The 12,215-nt window shown below is 39.3% G+C and overlaps 1 protein-coding gene across 6 annotated transcripts in view; it reads right to left on the minus strand.

Moving 5' to 3' along the window:
- Positions 1 to 12,215, minus strand: part of FAM13A (family with sequence similarity 13 member A) — a 142,981-nt gene that overhangs the window by 90,028 nt on the left and 40,738 nt on the right. For all 6 annotated transcript variants that reach the window (XM_090138787.1, XM_090138786.1, XM_090138783.1 and 3 more), the window contains exons 4-5: positions 9,573 to 9,753; positions 4,305 to 4,464 (exon numbers count right to left, since the gene is read on the minus strand). In XM_090138787.1, coding sequence (XP_089994913.1) covers positions 4,305 to 4,464; positions 9,573 to 9,753 — 341 coding nt within the window. The remainder of the gene's footprint in view (positions 1 to 4,304; positions 4,465 to 9,572; positions 9,754 to 12,215) is intronic.

Consider the following 12,215-nt stretch of genomic DNA (forward strand, 5'->3'; position numbering starts at 1 on the left):
GGTCACAGTGCAAAATTATTATTTGTATTGTTGCTGTAGATAGATCAATCAATTCAAGCAATTTTTTCAAGCAGATGACAAAGTCAGCCTTTCTGCAACTCAGAACTGACTGATTTTTAATTACTTAAGTTACTGCTCAGCTCAGTGCCACCAAAACCCTTTGGGACCATAACTGAACACAGCAGGAATTCTGCTCTGAAGCATATCATAAATATTTTATCATGATACACTGAAACTTACAATGTGATAAGTCCACAGCAGTCCAGATATATTAAGAAAATAAATAGATCACACCTGGCTCTGCCCAATAAAAAAATATTTATGATCCTTCAAGATCAGGAAAACACAACACTGAGCAGATAGCTAATCAGAACATTCAACCCACTTCTCCACCTATTTCTAATTAGTAGGTCCTGTCAATCAATAGCCTAAGAATCTTCCAGACCTTCACTGGGTCTGGAAATTAAATTGAAGTTTGGAAGATACTCTTTAAAAGATAGATAGCTACAAATGAAACCTGCTACATTAAATACATACACACATACACACTCATCAGGAACCTCACATTTCAATTTCCCAGGGAAACAGGATCTGTTCCAAGATGCATGTCATTTTGTGAAAGTGGTACTTGTTTTGTGTTTAAATAGAGGTTTCCAAATAAAAGCTGCCCAGCACTTCTAGCTATAATATTACCATATGCCTGGACAATGAGCTAGAGGAGGTTTTACAGTCCTGGGAACAAAGCAGGGGCTGGAAGGCAGCTTGCAGAAATTTCTTGCTCCCTTATGTTTTGAACTATGATCCAGTGAGAAAGTGAGCAAAAAATCCCTTTAACTGGCACCATTTGTCTTTCCCAGTGACTGAGCAATCTTTGAAACTGGTGTGATGTAGCACACCGTGGATTTCCCCTGGCCATGACCAGCTCAGTAAACAAGAGGTAACGTGCTCCACTTAAGTGCTGCTTCTCCTTCCCAAGACACTGCTCAGAGTATGAGGCTTTCATGACTTTGCCTGCATGCTGCACATGTTCTGGATTACATTTTAAAAGAGATGCACTTCATTGAAGAAATCCACTGATTTCATTGCAAAGTGTGAGAAAATCTTAAGATATGTAGATCATGAGGTGTCAAAAGACATGCCAGTTCAGGAAGGTGGTAAATATCACTGGCTAAGAGGGGAAATACATTCCCATATTGGGATGGGATGCAATGATTTTAGGTATTTGTACTATCATGGTTTAGGGCTGATGATAGCTTTAAAAAAAATACATAAGGGGATGATTTGATGACAACAGAGAACTCAAGGAGAAATAACAATCTCACAATCCTTTTAGACACTAACACCAGAGTCTGCAGCCATTAAAAAAAAAAAAAAAAGAGGTTAGCAAAAGCAGGGCTACTATTGTAACCCAGTACACTGGAAAGGCATACCAGACAGTTTAGAGAAGTAGATTTTGTTAAGTTTTTCATCTCTTTTTTTTGTTGTTTGTTTTTAAGCCACTGTTACTGGGTTTAAAATTTTGATTCAAGATAACCCCTCTATGAATTCATGGCATTCTTCTCCCTGTACAACAAGTTGCAAGGTTCAAGCTGCTCTTCTCAAACTCTCAATGAAGAACGCACCTGGATCAGTGCGGATGGCTTTGACCATAACAATATAAATCTCTTAACAACATAAATAAATCTTTTAACAACGTAAAATCTAATTTCTTCTTTTAAGTATCTCCATCTCCATTTTGAGACCCTTTTGGGTAAGATTAAAAGCAGGATTCCAGAAAAAAAGAGGCAATAATGTTTGCCAATGCAAAGTCTCATTAAACTCTAGCTCCCTATTACATATACAGGTCACCATACCACAATCACCAGTCATACTAACCCAGACAAAAAGCTATCTCCACATTAAAGAAAATAAAGAATAAGATCACAAATAAATACAGACTGTGGATAGACTACAGCATGCATGTGCAGGGACTGGAGATGTACTTCTGATTGCCAGCCTTTCCCCTGGAGTGGGAAAAAAAAAGGGTCAACAGGATTTGAGTACAGAAATAAGAGTGGGACAGGTCTGCAAAAATTAAGGACAAAAATGTAAACGTGGGAAAGAAAGAAAGAAGAGAGAGTACAGGCAGTCATAGGAAAAGTAGCAGTACAGCAACTCAAGATGAAACCCTGGCAATACAACAAGTGATCTGGGGGTGGGAGAGTGACAAATATCCTTACTGGACCAGAAGGGAGAAAGCAAGTTCCTCACCCTCCTGCAGCTCACAATATAAAAGCTGAAAAAGACACTTAGGTAAACGCAGCTGAGCTTGGTAATGAGTCTTCATTTTTTTCCCTCTCCTTGCTCTTTGCTCCTCCATTCCATCACAGTTCACGCTTCAATGTGAAACCCATAAAAATCAATAAGGCCTCAGTTTATGGAAGTGTATTCCTGAGCATCCTACATCTTTTATTCCTTCCAACAGGAACAGCTTTAACTACTTGAAAATATAAATTCATCAATGGTTTCTTAAGAATAACTTTCCTTATAAATTACCTGCTATTTTTAGACAGTGACCCATGTCACATCAATAATTTTCTGAAGTACTTGTTCTTTTATGACATGGATCAGCTTGCTCCTACTATACAGAACAGTTTGTGCATTAGCAAGCTGGCAATCACTTTTCTCTCCTGAATCTCATTTATTGCCACTTCTTTTCCTCCTTCAGTCCGCTATTTCTAATTCATTATACAAATTGGCAAGACTGAGGGATATCTGCTAGGATACAAGAAAAGAAACATTTAGGAATGGTATAAAACATTCTTTCAAAGAGCCATCTGACACATCTCAACAAGCACTTTGCTATATAAAATTAGATGCTTGTATTTCTTGTGTTTGAATATTTGTCTTGGTTAAGCTAGAAAACTCATCCAAATGACATGGACAAGGAACACAGTGACATTACTATAGCAGGCTGCCAGCAGGATTTGGAAATCATCAGGAAGACCCAAAAACACGAGCACAATGCAAGCCCTTGTTTTTAAAGTATGGCTCATTCCACTCTCTCTCTTCCAAAGCAAAGAGCTGGGCAACATTTTTCATCTCATTTGAGTAACTTTATCTTTCAGACGATTTTATTGGAGCAATTCTGGTTGTCACCATACCCTCTGATGACTACTGCGGGAAATCACCAAGGTCTTTGTGCATTTTCAATCAGTTATAAGCCCTCAGAAGTGAAAGATTATCTTGACTTTTGCAACTGACTTGAAAGAGACAGAAAAGGACCTGAAAAGCCCTTCTACTGGGCTTCTTAAAGTACGCTGGCTTTTTAAATGACTTTCTTTTTAACCTAGTTTTGTTTCTTAAGTGACAATCAGCAGCTAAACTTTCATATGCCACAGATCACTTCCATTACCCAGAAGTCACTGTATCTTCAGTAAAAAACATTACGGAGGGCACTGCAAGAGTCATCAGCCATTTTATCTCCTTCCATGAAAGGATTTTACATGAATGCTAGCAACAGCTAAAAGACTAACAGGTTTACTCTTTCCTCATTGGTTCATCATGAGAAAACAATGAATTCTCCTGGAGGCAGCTAGTGTGACTTGTAAAGATTGCCCTGTAATTATAATTCAGTAGACTATCTTAGAACATCCTGTAAAGATACTAAAGATTTCAGCTGATTTCACTTGACTAGCTGGAATGTATAACCTATGAGGAGAGGCTGAAGACATTTGGACTGTCCAGTCTGAAGAATACAAGGCTGAAAGGTAACCTCATTGCTCTGTGCAATGTCGTAAGGGAAGCAAAGGGACGTGCCAGGCTCTTCTCCCAGAGAACTGACACAGAGAAGGGACACAGGGGAGTGGCACAAAGCAGCATCAGAGGACATTCAGACTGCACATTATGAAAAATTTCTTTACTGAAAAGGTGGTCAAACACTGGAACAGGCTTCCTAGTGAGGTGGTTGATGTCATCTGGCTGTCAGCATTCAGTTATTGTTCGGTCCTTTATAAGATGCTTAATTTTTGGTAAACTCTGAAGCGGTCAGGCTGTTGGACTAGATGATCTTTAAAGGACCCTTGCAACTGAACCATTCTATTCTAAAGCTCTTAAATAGAAACAACTTTCCAATTAGTAATAATTGGATAATAAAATAAAAATTGGCCTTGGATCAATGGGTAATACTGTATACCAATTATTAACATCCAGCACCATCGTGACAGTGTCTACCTACTGCTTACATAACAGATTTCTGAAATGAAGCAGGCATGAGCCTACGCTACTGATTTGCTATAAGAAAGTACAGGATTAGAGATACTCACTTTAACCAAAATAATTCTTGCTAGCTCTTCACATACTGGCTTTTCTTCCTCCTTCTTCAAACCTTCCAGTTCAAACAAGGTATTGTAACTCTCCAGCATTTTAGTCATTATCTTGTTGCAGATCTCTTGTTCTTTTATACCTTCAAATCCAGAGGGCACTCTAAAATTGGACAGAATTTGAAGCAGAACGTTAGATACTCAAAAGGGAAATGCTTCTGCCCAGCATTTATGTAATGATTCTGTTGTGGATATGGGTTGGGTAGCAGGCAGAGGAAACTTTGTCTGGTAGAGAAGAAACGCATCCATAGTGGTAACAACTATTATGGTTTGTTTGCAGTTCTTCTGCGCAATATCAACTTCTCTATCTGTTGGTCTGGATAACCAACAAGTATACAGATGTATAATCAACAAGTACACGGAGAAGTTAGGCCGGTCTTTAGAGAGCATATAGCTGGAAAGATTATCACATTGAAAAGGGATGATTAGTAAGGGATAATTGGAAATGAATGAAAAAGCTTACTTGTGTCCTGGGCTCACAACAAAAACTCTAAAAGGAGCAATCTCCAGAGAGAGATCCTTCTTCAGTGCCAGCCCTTAAATGGGGTCTAGGAGAGGTGCAGCCAGGCTCCACCCCTTTCAGTCACACAGCTGAATTGCCTTCACCTGTGGTCCCATGGCTAACTCAGTGCTTGCCTCAGGTGATCAATCAGAGGTTCAGGCTTGATTCAAGTGTTCCCATACATAGTCAAACAATCTACTCCATCCACATAGTCTAGGCAGAGATCTAATTGAGACAACCTCCAAACGAGATACCACCAGTTTTGTTAAAATTTGGTTCTAAGAGTGAGGCACAAACAATATGAGGCATTCAAATTCTCTGAACGGTTAATGGAAAGGGTCAGATTCCTTGGGGAAGTGATCTGTGATGACCACAAAGGTATATGATTAGTCAGAAAAATGAGAAAATCCACATGCTGAGTAGAACAGTTAGTCAAGGTCTCTGTAGCTTAAGATGACTCCATAACGTATACTGCATTTCTTCACCTAATTTTTGAGGTGTTTCAAAAATGTTCCTGGGAAGCATTTCTGTATGGAGCTCAAATACCATTCGGTTTAGCACCGAGAGCTAAGGTTGGCAGTAAATGGGGGAAGTAGCTCTAAATGGCCCACTGCTTCATATGACTGGATGTGCTCCCCTGTATGAGAGCCAGGAGGACAAGATGCAAGAAAATGTGCATTTTGTTTCCAGACCTATCTCAGTACAAAAACTGTAGCTGCAATATAGACGTGATAGTGAGAAGAAAACAGCTTAGTGGAAGGAAGACTTGAACAGAAACTTCACCAAGGCCACAATTTGACAAAGTGTAAAAATATTATTGCTGTTTTTCCTGTAAAACTGTTCCTCCACTTAAATTCTGAGTGTATGCTTTCTTAATTCTGAACCAAGATCTGGAGAAAGACCATTTTCAACCCAAACCAGTAAGGATTCAGGTAGGTGCAAAGAGCTCTTCTCTGCAATCTCCTCCTCATAAAGTCTCTGTAGGAAAAAAGATAAAAATACTCCAACATTATAAATCCTTGTAACAGAAATCCTTGAAATCCTTGTTCTGCCATCAAAGCAGAGTACTATATTTCCACCACTCAAAGGAACAACACTGGTGGATGCAATGCAAGCAGTGCATTTAAGTTGCATTACTTTGGAAGGAACATTCATTCTGATGTTGGGAAAAGAAGTATCTCCAAAGCACAACTGATCCGCAGCATTTTCTTTCTGCCACAGTTCCACAAGTTGTACTCCATGACCTTCTTCCTTGCTGACCAGAGCGAGGGGATGTGGAGGATAAGTGGGCAGACAAAATGCTTGAACTCTGCAGGGGAGCACTGAGAGGAAAGCCCCTCATCACTAAAGATACTTTGCCCTCTGCAGCCCGAATCAGCAAATCTCCCAGGCCTTTATATCATCATCCAACTGCTACACAGCAAACAGCAGGATTTGAATCAGATACATGCATTTGCCAGCCCCTCTTGAAGAGCTGAGCAAACCTTCACATCACACTTCTGTTGGAATGAAATACCATTATGCCAGTGAAAGCCTCAATCACAGAGGCAACAAACACACATCATTCTTTGAGAGAGAGCTGAAAAGAACAACAAACAAAACGGTGCAAAGAAATTTTCTGTTTTTTCCATAACTGATGGGCCTCATATCTCTTATACAAATCTAGTCAAAGGACAGGAATATGGCCTCCCTGACACCCAGACTCAACAGAGGAGATAGAAGGAGAGAGAACTCAGTGTTGAAGAAGTAGTGCAGGACCAGCTAACTGTGAGAGCAAAACAGAGACACATAGCAGGCCATACTACGGATATGGCTGTACAAGGAATGAAATCTGGGTCAACAGACATCTTTCTCCAAGAGTAGCCACAGTGCAAGCACTAATCCTCCACACAGATTAGGCCAATAACAGAAAAGCCAATAATTAATGTTCTCCCATGCTTGCAGTCTCTCAAGGTCAATACTTCTCTGGCTTCCATCAACAATAAATCTGAACAAATCCAAGTTGGGAGAAAACAGTGCACTAAATCTCAAATCATCACATTTTCCTTTTTTGAGCTGTCAGACCTTGTCCTTTATGTTTTCCCATATTTTACATCACACTTCACTGCAAGGACTGCAAATAGCCATTTTCTCCATTCTTCCATTCATTATAAATACAGAAAAGATAACCTTTCATTAGAAGAACGTAAGTTTGATTTACCAAACAGCAAATAAGAAAGCAGGAGAAATGATGAATAAGACTGAAAGTTTTGGAATTTAGAAAAAAATACTGACAAGTCGATGTAGAGAAAATGAATGAGATGAAGAGAACTGAAATAAAGTCTAACTGTTTGGAAAGTTGCCCAATTGTGAGGTTTATACAACTGTAAAAAAAAAGTTTGGTTACTGAGTGAAAAATAATATACCTAAATAGCTAAAATGTCACTAAGAACATCCTGTAGAAGGCAAGATGGACTTTATCCTCTCTGATTGTCAGCAATGCAATTGCTGACAATTGTTGGCTGCTAAGCCTTATATCCTCATTCCAGCAAAACACTCCACGCACTGCTCTGAACAAATGAAGCAAAGTTAAAGTTCGGTTCAATCACCTCATACTCCATTTCTTCAGCTAATCTCTCTAGGAAATGCCTGTAGTCAATGGTAAGACAGCCCCTGCAAAGGCAGATTTCAGATAGACTTGCTCTGAACTACATTCTGAAGATCCCTCTCCAGATGTGTAGCTAACCAGCAGTTTAAGCCCAACACTGAAAGTTGGGTGCTACAAATCCTTTCCCCCTCCTGGCAAATCTTTGTTGATTTGGCCACAGTATCATCAATTTAAGAATGCATTCATTAACACAGGAGAAAAGGGCATTTCAGCAGTTGCTCACAAATGTGTCTAGACCACAATCCTGAATTGCCTAGAAAAGATCAAGATCTGGTAAAACACACAGCTGAATTACCAGATGGTGGAGCTTAAACAAAATTCTACATCCGGCATTCTGAAATATTTGGATCTTGTAAAAGTACATTACTCATTTGTTATGTGTTAAGTTCTTGCCTCTTCTGCTGCACATGCATTCTGATGCATCACAACTGCAGGGCTGGCTGCATTCATATACACCCACACGAGACCTTGTGCCTTCAGTCTTATGTGAACTCTGCCTTTCCCAGTCTTCTGAAATGGAATGATGTGATTCTTTGCCTTTTACACACAGGCCTATACCTTACAGAAACTGTTGAGCCTTTTCTATGCAATCCTATGAGCAGAGATAAACTAAGACAACAACTATACAGCTTTTAGTAAGTATGGTTTAATCTTAAGAAAGCCAATTGCACTTCCGAACTGCAGGGCTCCACATTCTACGCCAAAAAGCATGCAGAGCTAATTTTCAAAACTTTCCTCAACCAAGTGATGAGTAATGTAACAATTATTCAAATAGCCACCTGGGAGTTCAAATCACAGAGATTTAGCCACTAGAATCAGGAACAAGCAAATTAAATGAGATGAACCTAAGCCCACAGATACATCTAGACGGAAACTCCCTAATTTCAGAACTCTATCATGTGTAAATAAGCCTGCTCATACAAATGTGATCTTTAAAAGCTTACTTTTTTATCCTCAAAAATCTATAGCACTGTTTCCACTAACTCTTCTACTTGTACATGCCTGTATACACTGCTGTCTTCAAGTCTCCTTTCTTTTGGAGGGGAAGACTTCTTTTTCCTCCCACAATATGCTTTATGGCTTTATATTAAGACAGCAAATGCTTTAATGCTCATATCTTGACACAGTCATCTTCATCATCTATGAGAAAGATGAGGTGGAAGTATAGTCAAAAGGACAAGCTTTGGTTTCAGTCTCATCTTTGTAGTCTCTCTCCCCACTCAATAGAAAAATCTGTGCTCCTTTAAAAAAAATGTGCTCCATTAAGAAGAGAGCAAGCAGCATCTATGTAGAACTGGCTCAATACATTACTAGGAATCCACCTTCTGTTTTCTCTCTCTTTAAAGAAGCCTGTTTCTGGAGGCTACAATCTTACTTGAGTGCATTCTCACATCTGGAAATAGTTCTTCCTGATACTGCTTCCAACCCCACCAGTATATACAGTGTATCATCTTCAACAGAAACAGCAAGAAACTGAGCCCTTTGAAAGAAACCAGTAGGACTAGTGAATCCAGTAAAAAGTCTCAGAAGGCCACGGCTTCCCCACAACTTCTAGACCAGTTTCAAAATAAACTAGAATGATAAAGAGCCCTCACTTTATATCTGGTATTGAAGACAACCACAGGTTCACAAATCAGCAGAGCTAGAAAGCATACAGCACCTGAGTGCTGCATCCAAGACCTTTTTTCCCCTATAAGCACCTTCCTCAAATCCTTCTGCAGAGAAGCATCCATATTATTCAATGGCAAAGGAAGAAAGCTGTAAGAGCACAAGTCTCCTTGCCCATAAACAATCAGGAGGCCAGCCATTGTATACACCTGATCTGCTGTCAACAGAGCACAGGAAAACTTGCTAACTGTTGTACAAGATTGCACGAGGAGATGAGAGAACAACTCAATTCCCTGTCAGCTCAAATATTAGCTTAAGCACCAAAAATTACCAGAAAGCTGCAGACAGTGCCTCTGTTTGGTCATTCTGTTGTTAGGGTTCTCAGCTACATCTTCCATTATCTGCTTCATTACTTTCTATCAACATAAAGGGAAAAGTAAAAAACCCAACTTACTGAAAGCAGTTCGGTCCAAACACAGTGGCAAGATTGCAAAGGTTCATCCTGTTCTCTACATGATGTTCAGCAACTTTTATCAGGAACTGGCACAGATACTTCAACAGGCAGTAATGAGCATCAGGCAGTTCTTTAAGGAGTTCTCTCAAGTTTCTTTCCTTCTGCACTTCATTTCTACCATCTAGAAAACACAAGAGGAGAAAAAACATACATAAATATGCATATCATTAGAGAAGCAAACAATTTCCTATATATGTGTACTTGTCACTTCACACAGTTTACATTCCAGGATTTCATCTGCTATATCCTTCTCTGCAGCAGCTAAAATATTAGCTCCTTCAGAGAAAGCAAATATGCATGAAGAAAACATGCAAAAATTTGTCTACTTAAGTATTTCTTTCAAAAATATTTTGATATATGTAAAAAATTATCATGATTTCATTACTATGAATCAGCTGGTAACAAGAGGAAATTTGATTCATTAATTTCACTTCTGCAGCAAAATTTGAGATGGCTCCAGAAGGCTTTATTACACTGAATATCAATAAGGAATTTAATTGCACTTGTGTTTGCACCAATCAAAGTGGACTGGACAGTCCCTGACTTGATTACCAATTACCTTCCTTTTCATTAAGCTTAAAGAAAAACAATATACAACTAATTTTCACCTAGAACACTGAAATTCACCTTGTAACATACTTCTGTTTAGGTAACAAAACAACTCACACATAGTGTATTTTTTTTTCCAGTAAAAAGAATGCCAAAGCCATCACAGAGAAAGAAACATATCTACCACCATCAATCTATCACCTAATTAGGCAATGCCCTTGAGAACTAATTGCCTCTCTGAACCTCACACTGGGGCTTTAGACTGACAGGTACTTTTCCATTTACTGAAGGATTTTCCATTCCTTCAAAACTGGAAAGATGCTAATAAACTCCACAGGTCCGCACTCTGACTGCACAGAAAGCTGGTGGCCTCATGATATCAGTTGTATTTAGGGGATTTGATGTCCTTGTTCCTTAAACAAGGCATATTATGTGGTGTGGATTAACATCAGAGGTGCTTATTGCTAGGCACAGCCAAACCTTTGTTCCCTCCTCATTACTGTATCTATTACTGATACTATTAGTATCAGTAGGTGCATTTTGCTTTCACTTCTGTTCTTCTAAGAACAAAGATGCACATCAGGCCCTAAGATCTTCAGGAATTACCCTAATTGAATGTCACAGAACCACTGAGCAACAGGAGACAGAAAACTCCATTTACGGAGCTGTGAAATTCTTTGTCCTGCTGAAAGCAGAACAAGAAAATACAGCTCTCTTAAGCTTTCCCCCCCCAGTCTCCAGCGAAAAGTGGAGGAAAGGAAGTCAAGTCTTCCCCCTAATGCAATTCAAAAATCAAAAATAATTTGTTAACTGTCCTGTTGCTGAGACTTATTTCACAGAGTTCAGCTCTATTCTGAAAAGTTATTAATTAGGGTGATGATTGTGATGAATTCAGAAAGCAATGTGCACACATAGTATGCCATGCACTTTGTTCATTTTTTGGGGGACGAATGAATCTAAGCTGTTCATAACCACAATACTTCAAATAAAACAGGTTTTCAACTTAATGGAGGGCAAGAATTTTCATGAGTCATGGCAGCCAATTGCCTAGAGCTCTCTTTCTTCTTGTGTCCACCTGCTAGACAATTTTTCAGCTTCAAAATTAATCACTAAGGTTTACTCAGCTGATACTGACCATCAGAGTAACTTTAGAGCGCCAGAGCTGTTTATACTATTATCCAGACAAGCATCAAGTGTGCCAAAGCCCTGAGCTTATGTACTTGACTAATTTTGTGAGGTACAAGATGTCCTGAGGAAGTCAAGACTGTATCAAGAGCTGTCTTACTCATTAAGTAAAATGACAGAGGGTGGCACGAAGCTGAGTATGTACTTTGGTCTCTGCAGCATCTTGAGATGAGACAAATGTGTTTGTCAGTAATCAAAACTGCAGAGTGCCAGACTTTCAAAGGCAATTCAAGAACTTATATTTAAATAGTATTTCACATTGAATCATAGATATATAATTAAATCATATTAAAAATACCTCAGCTATCAACACACTTGTTATTGTCAAGCACAGAACTTTGCCTGGCATGTGGATCTTTTGCTAGGAACTCACTACTGTGGGACAGCAGTCCAAGAGGCAACCGAAAACAAAATGCAATCTCTTAAAAATTTTAATTAACTGGAAACAGGAGCCTCAACAGTGTAGGAGGCAAAGACAAATTTGCAGGGGTGTTTTTAGTCTCATTTAATTTCAGCATACACCCACAGATCACAAGAAGAGGGACATATTTTCCAGTGGTCCATCCTATTTCTGTACATATTGAGTTTCTTTGACATACTATAGACACCATCCAATTCCTCAATCAATCCATCTGCATGATGCTCCTTCACCCTACAGAGCACACTGTCTGAACATCATGTAAAGGTACAGATGTCAGCAGACAGGTATGTGTAATTGCTCTGTGCATGACTCAGATGGCCAGACCCCAAAAAACTCCAGCCTAGCACCAACACTGCATCAGCATGGTGCCACACTGCAGCTAATTACCTCTGTTGTGATGCAAGGAAGAGAGTCTGGAGCTCGGTGTC

The sequence above is a fragment of the Phasianus colchicus genome, chromosome 4 (genome assembly GCF_987193195.1).
Source record: "Phasianus colchicus chromosome 4, bPhaCol1.hap1.1, whole genome shotgun sequence".
In the NCBI taxonomy this organism is placed as follows: Eukaryota; Metazoa; Chordata; class Aves; order Galliformes; family Phasianidae; genus Phasianus; species Phasianus colchicus.